At 41.3% G+C, this 12,044-nt stretch overlaps 1 protein-coding gene across 3 annotated transcripts; it reads left to right on the top strand.

Annotated features, from left to right (window-relative positions):
* The first annotated feature begins 4,027 nt into the window (after window positions 1-4,027).
* tmem141 (transmembrane protein 141) lies at window positions 4,028-7,457 on the top strand. 3 transcript variants are annotated; one of them, XM_010877840.5, is made up of 5 exons: window positions 4,028-4,214; window positions 4,929-4,995; window positions 5,146-5,229; window positions 5,356-5,479; window positions 7,143-7,457. In XM_010877840.5, the coding sequence occupies exons 1-5, from the start codon at window positions 4,161-4,163 to the stop codon at window positions 7,297-7,299; spliced, it is 486 nt and encodes a 161-aa protein (XP_010876142.2). In that variant the 5' UTR covers window positions 4,028-4,160; the 3' UTR covers window positions 7,300-7,457. The 3 variants fall into 3 exon arrangements, with proteins under 3 accessions (XP_010876142.2, XP_010876145.1, XP_010876144.1); XM_010877843.5 differs by having other exon boundaries at window positions 4,030-4,214; window positions 5,356-5,463; window positions 7,143-7,314; XM_010877842.4 differs by having other exon boundaries at window positions 4,031-4,214; window positions 5,356-5,463; window positions 7,140-7,314.
* The last annotated feature ends 4,587 nt before the right edge of the window (window positions 7,458-12,044 follow it).

Below are 12,044 nucleotides of genomic sequence, written 5' to 3'. Positions count from 1 at the left end.
TCAATGCAAATCTATTAGGCATATTAATGTCTGATTTTATAATGTGGCCACTGCTGAGAGGTGGTTATGTATTGTTCCTGCTCATTCAGGCCTTGCTGTACTGCAGCCTATATTATTCGAGTCCTGGTGGAGAAAGAAGAGGTTTTTCAGTATCTCCAAGCTCGGGCTCCAAAGGGCCTCATTGGGGCTCGGGGGCAGCTCCTATCCAGTTGTTATGAATGCTGCTGGCGCCTTAGCGTCTTTGGTAAATGCATGTTTGTGTTTTTCCATGTTTGTGGGAGTAAAAGTATGTGGGGCAGCCTTAACAGTGTCCCTGCCAGTATTGAATTGTCTCTTTCGGGTTGAGAGCTCGGCTGGACGACGCTGGCTGCTGAGAAACCAGGCTGTGTTTGGGAAAGTTCTGTCCAACCTGTTGACCCTGCTGGACCAGGGACAGGAGAGCACGGTTAACTCTGTTGCTGTGTTAAGCCATCCCTCTGCCTCCAGCACCGTGGCCCGCCAGGTCCCATGCCTGGAGCTCTGCCACACAGGTCAAAGCTAAAGACACGTGGGTCTTATAATGTGGTCAAACTGTGCGGTCATACCATGAAACCAGAAATGCCAGTAGGGATGGTTTTGTTGTGTGGCTTCCTCGGATATTTAATTAAACATCGACCGGCGATACTTATGATTGACATATTTATATAAAACTGTCTGCTTATAAAAGTGCTGTTTTCTTCATGATAGATACTGCTATGAATGCAGCGTTTGCTTTGGGTCATCTGTGTGTAAGTCAAAGAGGCAGGAGTCTCAATGTTGCAGGTGCACTGGACTACCAACTGGTGAGAGTTAATATCTGTCAAGTACAACTGTGGATTTAAGAATAAATGTTTGATTTTACTTCTGCATCGTGCTCTGTCTTGTTTTGTTCATCTTTCCAGGTTTCCAGTCTGCTTGCCCTGATGAGTGAGGTGGCGGGGCCTGAGGCAGGACATACAGCCTGTTTTGCACTGAGTTGCTTAGTAACAGAAGAAGACGGACACGCTCTAGTGGTGGGTAGCCCCTCCCTCCCAAGTCTGCTTGATGCACTTCTTTACCGCTTACAAACAGAAGACGAGGACAGTGTTTGGTTTGCTGCAATGTATCTACGTCACTCACTCCCCCATCTTACATCCTACGGCTTAGCTCATTCTGTCATCAAGTGACATTAGTACTCTCACTGTCAATTACATTTTTAGTATTTTACAATCTATCATGTACAGTGCCGGCTCTAGCCATTTGGGGGCCCCTCTCTTCTATTGGTCAGGGGCTCCCTAGCAGTCCGAGGTCCCTTGGTTGGGGCCCCTAAGCAACTGCTTATGTTGCTTATGCTTGGAGCCGGCCTTGGTCATGTAACCTGATGGGTAGCTAGCTAAAGCCCACACCTTCCCTCACCCAGACTCGCTCCTTCCCTCCCTTCTTCGGACAACAGGGCACTGAAAGTATGTGTCGCAACCTGCTGGAGTGGTCCACGTGAGAGAGCACTAGGCTCTGGAGATGCGCATTAAAGGTTCTCTTTATGTACTTTCTGTTGTTCCAGGGTGTTACACCATAAAGGTTCTCATCATGTACTGTCTGGTTCTGTTGATCCAAAGAACCTGGAATGCCATGTAATTAGTTGGTCAGTTTTTACATAGACCATTCTTCAAACTTAATATTGGTAGGATATCTATTACTATATGAAAAGGAATAAACAGCATCTCAACCAAAAGTTCTGTATCGTGGAACTCAATCTCACGTTACCTTTCCGGTTACAATCTGCAAACCTGCACAAGAGTTTGCCTTCCAACTGGTCCACTGCACCTCAGATGGGGACACCAGCGAGCCTGTGCCATTGGTAATAGAATCAGAGACCTGGAAAAGGCCTGGTCCTCCACAGGAGCTCCGTGTGATTGGATGTACAGCCTCTCATGTGAGACAGAGTTGGGTGGTGCCAGCAGGTGAGCCGAAGTCCAAGGTGTATCACCTGTACCAGAGTCAGACACTGGTCGGGACGACAACAGAGCTGGGGTAATTTATGCTTCAATGATGTTTAACACGATTCATCATTACATTAATGTTTATCAGAACACCAGACTGTACTATAATATTTCCCAGAGTGGTAGTGGATGGCCTGTCTCCGGGGACCCAGTACCGGCTGGCTGTTTGTGCTGTAGGTCCCGGGGGACGAGGTGGGCCCTTGTGCTGTGATAGATGCCAGGACAACCGAGGGCCATGACCACACTGGGCAGGCATGAGCTCCAGATCATGTGGGGGGGCTCCCTTGGTGACCATGGTCGCCCTGTTCAACTACGAGCTGAAGCTGAACGGCCATGTGGTGTACCTAGGAACCGAGCGCACTCACACTGCTACACCCACGATGTGAACACGGCCTACACCCATAATGTATACCTGCATACACAGGGGTGGGAGGAACCCGACAGTGTTTGGCTGGATGTAATCATTGTGGTGGTCTAAATGACTCATTCTCCAGGTATAGGTCTTTGCCATGTCTGTGGGTGTAACTCTAGCCACAGCATTGTTACATTTTGTCTGTCTCTCCCGATCAGGTGTCTGTACTCCCCAAGCCGTCAGCCTCAATCTCACACTCCTTTTACACCACCCATCCGTCATGGAGGCAACAGAAGCCAAATGTCAGATCACAGAGGTCAGGGGAAAGGCCCAGAAACGCCACTCCACACATCTGACAAAGATCCATCTCTCCAGCAAGGGATGCAATGGGGCTGACCACAGAGAGCGACACAGATTACTCTCATCTCATAACCAAAGTTATTGCCACCGTTAATAAAGATGAGCAAAGAAGACTGTATGAAAATAGAGAAATACTGAGCTATGTTCTATGCTCAAACATTTACTCAGAAAACAAGATGTTGTTTGAAAATGAATATGTTGTTTTCCTCAAAAAGATACAGTAGGTGTCAAAGTTACTAGAACCCCTAAATGTTCTTGCAAATTCTGCTTTTGCTATATCCGTTTTTATTCTGAAATGTATGACCGATATATTTAGACATGCATGTTAAAAATGCATTTTTAACATGCATGTCTAAATATATCGGTCATGTGCGCTAACCACAACTCCAAACAGGATTAGGTCAATAGAAGAGACAAGTAGTGGTATTACCAAGTTTACCTTAGTACGTTAGAATATTTCACAGGACCTGAAAAATACATTTTAATATGGGCTTCAAAATACATTTTGTAATGTATTTTCTATAATACATTACAATTGTAATGAGAGCTTTGTTGACTGTGAAATACTTTTGGACAAAACATTTTCAAATACATTTCGGAATAAAAGCTGAAATTTATTTTGAATAAAGTTAAATGTATTTATACATTTTAAATACATTTCAGAATAAAAGGTGAAATAAATTTTGTTACCTGAAATGTATTTTGAATAAAGATAAATGTATGTATACATTTTTAAATACATTTCAGAATAAAAGGTGAAATACATTTTGATACTTGAAATGTATTTTGAATTAAATTAAATGTATTCGACATATATTCAGTATACATTCCACATACATTTTGCATTGCAAAAGTATATTTATTTTCCATATAGGACCCTACTGTACAATACTGCACATTTCGTTACGCCTTTTCACTCCTGGTACTATTGCTGCACCATCAAACATCCTGACTGGCAGCAATTGCTTCACTACCTGGTATGGAAACTTCCCCGCACACGTCCGCAGGGCCCTCCATCGCAAAACTGGGGCTTTGTTCCCACCCGTTCGGCATAAAGACAACATCTGTCAATAACGATCCCAGACTGAAACACTGCGTTGTCAAGGATCCGTCAGCCACCCGTGCTGAGCGCTGTTTATTCGCCTACAGTTGTGAAATGAGGAGTCTACCGAAGACAGTTTCTGTTTATTTTAGTCCCTTCTGCATTAATGCGTATGATTGGGCCTAATCATAACGTATAACTCTTCAGATTAGTTGCACTGACGCCTCCAGTCCACGTGGCGTCATTAGTTATATTGTATCGCATCAACATAACATTTCGTTACTCTTCACGATATGTTTTGACTCTATGCGGAAGTTGTGAGTTTCATAACAATATTTATGTTGTAGGCGGTTGTAGGTGCTGAAGTGGTAAAATTAATGAATTATATTAAAAGGTTTTTCTTTACGAAATGGTTAACATTGGGCTTACAAAAGTGGACGACGCACTTGCAGCCAAACATCCGGTACAGTAGGTTCTTGTTTTCTCTTTTCTTACTTTTATTTACCTGGTTTGACAACCAACTTGTCCTTCCTACTTGTAGAGTTCTGACCGAAAATATATTTACCGGACTGGGCCAGCTTGACAGGACACATTCAATATTAAACCTATCAATAATATAATTTTGGATTCAACCTGAATCAGTATTGCTGAGAAATCTGACTCAACTTGCTAGATGCAAAAGACAAGAGGGACAATGTCGATATTTATCGGGTGTAATAGACAAATACAACCAAATAAATACATTGTCCACAAAGGAGCCCGCTATGACAGGCAACAAAATGAAGCATGTCAGAACAATCTGCTCTTCTCTGTTCTGTTGTGTTGAATATAAAATTGTGTAACATAAACATGGTAATTTACTGCAAGAATATAGTAATGGAATTTTTACCATCAATTCTACTAATTTACAGTGACACCTGACCTTACAGACAGTGACCAAGAATGATCAGTGACTATAATAATCTACTACCCACTGATAAACTATCTGGGCAATGAATACCCTCTCTCTAGGAAAGGTAGCTGGGCTTAGTCCTGCACGCTGAAGACTGGTTTATCCACCAGCTCCAAACAGCTGTAAACACAATCCTTTTGTAGTTTAAGATATATTTCACAGAAATTAAGACTTAAGGTATTGTGCTGACTGTCTGTCTGTCTGACCTTCTTTTTGTCTTTTTAGGGTTTACAACAATATGCTGCCTGTCAGTCTCACGCCTTCATGAAAGGGACCGGAACCTTTGTCTTAGGTGGGTGAGTCATAATACTCTCCCAATGCTATGCCTCACTTCATTTAATGATCATCTGTTTCATATATTAACAATTGTGGCATGAATAACTTAAAAGTGGAGCACCTAGCATACATTTGATGCGAGCCAACCTTTCATGCACTCTCTTAGGGACAGCAGGATTTTTTCTCCTACAAAAAGTTATTCAGAAGAAGCTTCCATATCCTCTGCAGTGGAACCTGCTCCTTTCAACAGGTGAACATGCCTGTGTACTTGCATTTCTTGCAGTGATACAGTGTGTAAACTGAGTTGTAAACATGCCAGTCATGTCCAGCTCCATCTTCTCTTCCTCCTTTCAATGCATCCTCTACTCCTCTCCAGTGGCTGCGTCCATGGGTAGCTATGCCGTGACACGCTGGGAGACAATGAAGTGCAATGATCTATGGATCCTTAGCGAGACAGGAGCAGTAGCAGACCGGACAGCACACAGTGAGTATAGATGCAGGTAGGAATGCACCGATGAGAAAATGATTGGCCGATGGCGATATTAATTTAACACAATGCCAATGTTTTGTCATTTCTGTACCTGTGTACACTGGCGTAAGTAAAAATTGAGTTTCTCATGATGCTTCCAATTTCAACAAATGCACACTAAATCATATAAAAGATAAGAATAATGTTTCTCAATGTAAAATTGTGAATGGTTTTGGGATCTCATCATACACAGTACATAATATCATTGTAAAATTCAGAGAATCTGGAGAAATCGTTGTATGCAAGGAATAAGGCCAAAACCCAATATTGGATGGCCGTGATCTTCGGGCCCTCAGACAGCACTGCATTAAAATTAGACATGATTCTGTAGTGCACATCACTGCATGGGCTAAGGAATAACTCCGAAAACCATTGTCTGTGACCACAGTACATCGCTGCATCCACAAACTCTACAATGCAAAGAAGAAACAATACATAAACAAGATCCCGAAACACTGCCACCTTCTCTGGGCCCAAGCCCATTTAAGATTGACTAAGATGAAGTGCAAAACTGTCCTGTGGTCTGGGAATCATGGACACCGGGCTAAAGAGGAGAGGGACCATCCTTGTTATCAGCTCACAGTTCAAAAGCCAGCTTCCGTGATGTTATGGGGGTGCATTAGTGCACAGGCACATCTGTGAAGGCTCCATTAATGCTGAACAATATATACAGGTTTTGGAGCAACATATGTTGCCATCCACATGATGTCTTTTTCTTGCTTATTTCAGTAAGACAATGCCAAACCACATTCTGCATATATTACAACATCATGACTCTGTAGTAAAGGAGTGCAGGTGCTTGATTGGCCTGCCTGCTGTCCAGACCTGTCACCCATTGAAAACATTTGGCGCAATATGAAATGAAAAATACAATAAAGAAGACCCTGAACTGTTGAGCAGCTGAAATCCTATGTCAAGCAAGAATGGGAAAACATTTAACTTTCAAAACTATAGCAATTGGTTTCTTTAGTTCCCAAACGCTTACAGTGTTGTTAAAAATTAAGGTGATGCAACCCAGTGGTAAACATGCTTCTGTCGCAACATTTTTGAAACATGTTGTTGGTATCAAATTCAAAATGGGCATTTATTTTTCCTTAAACAACAATTGATATGTTGTTTTTTGTGCTATTTCCAATTAAATATAGGGATTACATAGTTTGCACATCATTGCATTCTGGTTTTATTTGCATGTTATGCAGCATCCCAACGTTTTTGGAAACAGGGTTATTCTAATAAATACACACTCTGTTATTGTATTATACACCGCCTGGGTTTAATATAGTAAATTAGCTAGTTAGATTTCAACAAAGCTGCAACAGAGAAAAAATTATCAAACAATAGAACACAAGACAAACAAATTATTATGGAAATTACAGGAGCAGACAAAATCGGAATCGGTCTGATATAATCAGCAAACTTGAAAGCGATCTGCCGATACCATTATCACATTTTTGACTATTATCGGCCAATATCGACTGCCGGCCAATATATATCGGTGTATCCCTAGATGTGGGCCTGCTGTCTGATTACACTATGTGGGCTCCAGCTCAACGCTGGTTATTCATGCTGATATCTAATTCCAGGTTGACATTTAGTCTGGCCCCTGACATCTCTCTTTATCTGTCTAAAAGCAGCATTAGCAGAGCCAGCCGCCAAGGAACCAGCTGGACCTCAGAAGACCTCATATGGAGATGTGATGGAATGAGCAAGTTGAGAGAACCCCAGTCCCCTGCTTCACACCCACTACATGGCATTATTTACACAATATGTCCCGTGTTGCTCAGCTGGTAGGACGTGGCGGTTGCAACACCAAGGTTGTCGGTTCCATTTCCATGGGGACAAAAAAGTACACAAATGGTATACAAATGTATGCACTCTGTGCTTTTTGTCACTCTTACTGTGTAAGTCTGCTAAATAATGTACATTTAATAAACACTTGTATTTATTCATTATGGCTTGACTGTCACTATTGGTTGATGTTTTGCCATTGTGGATTTTCTGTCAGGTTGAGTCATGGATTCCTCAGTGAAGATCAGCAAACCATCTAGGTTTTAGTTGATCATGGCATTTCTTCATTATTACTGGACCTTGACTTAGTTTGAGGTGTGTTAAGGACATACTATACCATGAGCCTGAAAGGGAAGATGTGTCCTTAAGACACACCTTTAACTTATTCTGGTTGAAATAACAATGTCAGTTGGATAACATAATGAAAATACTAGGTTTAATGCAAGAGAAATCATGGCCATCTTCAAACTTTATATTCCTCAATGATACATTTACCTGAGCAAGGATCAGATTTGCATACAAATAAGCTGTGGCATTAGGATTTGAAACAGAATATTAGGGTAAATGTTGCTGCATTTGGACTAAGTACTGAAAATCTTTTTTTGCTTGCTGGCGGAATTTAAATGTTAAGCTCATGATCCTGTATCATTTATGCGTGGGTTGGCAAGTTCAATGGCTGACATAAACCTGTAGCCTTCTTAATCGCCACTAGTGGTCAGTATGGTTCATTGAGGATTTGGAGAATTCCTGTGGGTGTGTCCGTTTGGTACATGTCAGATGCAGCAAAAACCTACAGTGAATAATGTTTCTAAATGCTATATCTATGTAATAAGGCTCAAGGGGATTGGGTACTTGGCCACTATAGTATGGTTAAGTGTTGTTCTTAAACATCATGCATTGCAGATATCCTGAATTCAGCACTTAGCTATGGTATGTTTGTATAATGCCACGAATGCCTGAGGGACCTTATTTGCTATTATAAACCAGTTACCTACGCAGTTAGGATACTGCAAATACATATGGTTTATAATGCTGTGACATACAAACCAGGTTTATAATGCTGTTGTTTCTCTTAGTCTCTTTTATTCAGTATTTCATTTGTCCAGAAGTTTCTGTTAAAGCCTTACTTTGAGTCAATAAAGAAATTGAGCTGGAGACTTTTTAAAATGTTTTTTACAGGGTTTTTTAATGTTTGACAATTTTTTTTTGAGAATTTCCGTCTAAGATTGTTCCATCTGTATTCCGGCCATGGGATCTTCACTGATGACAGAGTCTGGACACCTGTTTAATGTCCCATCCAAAGGACATCAATTACACCTTCTTTGGCCTGGGATTTTATTTTTATTCCAGAGGGAAGAGTGCTCCCTACAGTGCATCCAGTAACCAGGGCCATCCCTTAGCTTCAGAGTAAGCCAGCAGTGGGTTGTGGAGTGCTATGCGTCACAGAATAGCCTATATTGAATCTATAAACAAATATACAGGGGAGAAAAGAACAAACATTCAGGAAAAGAAAAAACTCAGAACAAAAAAGAATGACAAGGATTGTCCCTACTAAACCTGTTTCATTTTTCACATTGGCCTTCTGTACATCACATAAAAATGTTTTCCCTGTATGGAATAGCAATGTGTATTTTTCCTCCCACACTTGTAATTCTAGCTACATCATTTTGTTTAGCATATTCTGTGATTATCACTAGTAATCCGGATTTATTTAATGTACGCTTAAGTGAGTTTTTTTGTGTGATGTTCATTCGATTCAATAAAAGTTCTGTGGAATTTGCCTTAATGAGAGATGACGAAGAAGTGGACATAGATGGGAGCCCGCTAATGTAATGAGGACGTCTGAAATGATTCATTACATAATGTTCAGTGAACTGAACCAGTTAAAAAAACGAAACGGATTAGCCCAATGTGTTGATTTCCTGTTGGTGATAAGCGTGAGCGTTATTATAGTGTACAGAACTTACCCTCTGAAACATCCAATAATATCAATAAACAGTATGTAGCTCAAGCAAATGCTACTGTAGCAGAGGGTTTGGTTAGAATTATTGAGACGTCAACACCTGCTAGCTCATGTATGCGTAAAGCCCCTCTCACACCTCTCTTGTGACTTACTTTGCCCATCTGGTGTGAAGATGAGGTGTCAGTGCATGAAATTGTGACCGTTTAATTCTTCCTCTTGTCTGGCCTCATTGCAGTATGACCTGTGGTTATTGGGCCTGCCATAAAAATGATTGACAGACAGGGCTCCAGTCAGAATTCAGCAGGTTATATATGTAAACATTACTCAGCGTTTTCCCAGTCCTCAGGAAAGAGGGCAGTGTATGTCCCAGTAGCCTTGGTCTGAGTGTACTGCTGCCTGTTTGGGAAATTACTTTTCTTTGCCATTTTGAGCTGAAAGGGTTCTTGTTTGTGTTCAATAAAATAGACAATCTGCAACATAAAACTTGGTCCAAATGGGCTTGGGAGGTTTATAATCTATGACATGGGGATCTAGATTGCATAGAAGATGGTTGCAGCAGTTCTCTTCATGGCATGGCATCATGGGGTGGCCAGGTGTGGTGAGATACAACTGGGAGCCAATACCAAATGCTCTCCCTGCCTATCTAGAACTCCCTGATACTGATTCCCAGCTGAGTTTTAGTACCAGATGTCTTATAGTTCATGTGCCATGTAATCAGCTGGAATTACTTTTCAGAAAGACAATGGTTGTATCCCAAAATGAATTGGCCATCAACCCAAAAACCCATGCTTGACCCAGTGTAGTACTGAAGTTCACTCCCATCTAGAGGATGATAAATACACTGGTGCTAATTGAACCATATGGTTCAAGCTCCTTTTTTCTCAAGGCAATCAAAATCCCATTTGAACTAATGCTAACAGGCATATTGGCATTGTTCTGACATTTCTGTCTTCATGCATGCCAGAGGCACTGTGTGTCATTACCATGTAATTTGGCATTTACACTGATATACATGCTTTCAAAAACAACTACATGTTTGTCATCATAAGCCACAGTCATATGATGAATTCTATAGGCAGCTTAGAGCAAAATGTGCATTATATATAAATGATCTATACTGTAATTATCTATATGAGTCTGGACAAGATTTTGGCAAAGAAGCCAGTTCCTTGCATCTATAAGTTAATATAAAAACCCACTATCATTATGTTTTCAGTACAACATATCAAAAACCTCCCCATGGCATCATGTACATAGCTGAACTACTTTCCTCTTCAGTTTCACGCAAATGTGTGTTTTTCTCACATATCTGAGAGTAGTGAAACAATAGACTTATTTTAGACTTCCAGGATAAACAAGTTGACCGAAGTCCAGTTCCTTAGGCACCCAGAGAAGTGTTCATATTTTTTTTACAATCTGGCTCCAGAGCCAGCAGAAACGGTGACATACAGAAATAGTGGATCAGCACAGAAGATCCTCTTCTAGCATTGGATAGGCTTCATTATTTGGGGAGAGACATTCACTTAGAGTCTAATCATAACTGAAGGCTAAATGACAGAACGACTTGACCCTAACTGTTGTTTCTCCATTAGTCATGGCCTACATTCCACTGTAACTCAGAGCTTTGATTAAAAGCCTTTAAGATTTGAAGCACTTCCTGAAAAAGGAAAAACGCAGTGACCCAGCTCATAAATAGTTGGCCACACACACAGTGATATTGCTGAAGGGGGAGACCGAAATACAAAGAGAAAGCAGGGAACAGAGTGCATGTGTGCATTTTCCTGGTGGCTGCGTTGGCCAGTGGGGTGAGGGGTATACCTATGGACAGTCTACACCAGCGATCATCCCTTCAGTGCATGCAAGGTGGAGCTTCCGCTCATGATCTGTGGGCGCTGTAGTCGGTGTATGTGTCTCTGTGTTTATGTGACAGGGAGAGAGAAACAGCAATAGGATTGGAGGGGAGGGACTGAAGAAGGGGGGGGGGGGGGGAAACTGGTCTGACTTTGCGTACCTTTGTCTTAATCTTTATTGATCCGTAAAAAAGTACAGCTCACATTGAACAGTGCTGTCTCTATCTGTCTCGCTCTCCCTCATGCACACGCAAGAATGCACTCAAACACACACACGCACACACACTGTTTCTCTTTCTATGTTGCTACAGAGGAGAGTGCACTTGCTGACCCTGCTGGAGTAGCCAAAGGGGTTTTATTGTTAGGATAATTCCATCCATGAATGACCAACGCTACTGAATGTGGAGGACCCTATACCCAATTGTCAGGTCATTTACTATGACAATCAATTTGATCTCACCCTCAGGCGTTCTGTGATTCTGTTCCCAAAGTCAATATGTTATCAATAATGACTGGTGCTGTGTGGGCTGGTTTACAGAGAGGGCCAAATGGGAGTAGTATCTGGGATGCAAGGATATTCTTTTATAAATTATAAATGTAGCCTATGATATAAATTGCGGTATCCACTGTGACAGTGAAACTAACTGACATCAAATTAAAAGTGGCGCTCATAGGATGAGACAAGAAAGGGAGCAAGTGAGGCTTGAGGATAAAATAGGACTGGAGGTGGCTGCTCTTCTAATACATTATATGATTTATTTAAAGGAGGGAGTAAAAATAGATTGATATGACCTGTGTTATAAAAAAACTGCTTACAAAACCCGATATGTTCACCATTCTGAAACATGCTTCGTGGCATAGTAGGCTATACTTAACACTTTCAATGATTGAATGTAGCTCTGCAAAACAACCTTATGTAAGTTATCGGTTTTCAC

This window comes from Esox lucius, chromosome 14 (assembly GCF_011004845.1).
Source record: "Esox lucius isolate fEsoLuc1 chromosome 14, fEsoLuc1.pri, whole genome shotgun sequence".
NCBI classification, from domain to species: domain Eukaryota; kingdom Metazoa; phylum Chordata; class Actinopteri; order Esociformes; family Esocidae; genus Esox; species Esox lucius.
The sequence above is the reverse complement of the archived record's forward strand: the minus strand, read 5'-3'. Positions and strand labels throughout refer to the sequence as shown.

Coding starts and splice junctions, on each gene's coding strand:
- tmem141 (XM_010877840.5), top strand. CDS start 4,161: ATGGTTAACATTGGGCTTACAAAAGTGGACGACGCACTTGCAGCCAAA. Junction 4,215..4,928: donor CACTTGCAGCCAAACATCCG/GTACAGTAGGTT, acceptor TTGTCTTTTTAG/GGTTTACAACAATATGCTGC. Junction 5,230..5,355: donor GAACCTGCTCCTTTCAACAG/GTGAACATGCCT, acceptor ACTCCTCTCCAG/TGGCTGCGTCCATGGGTAGC.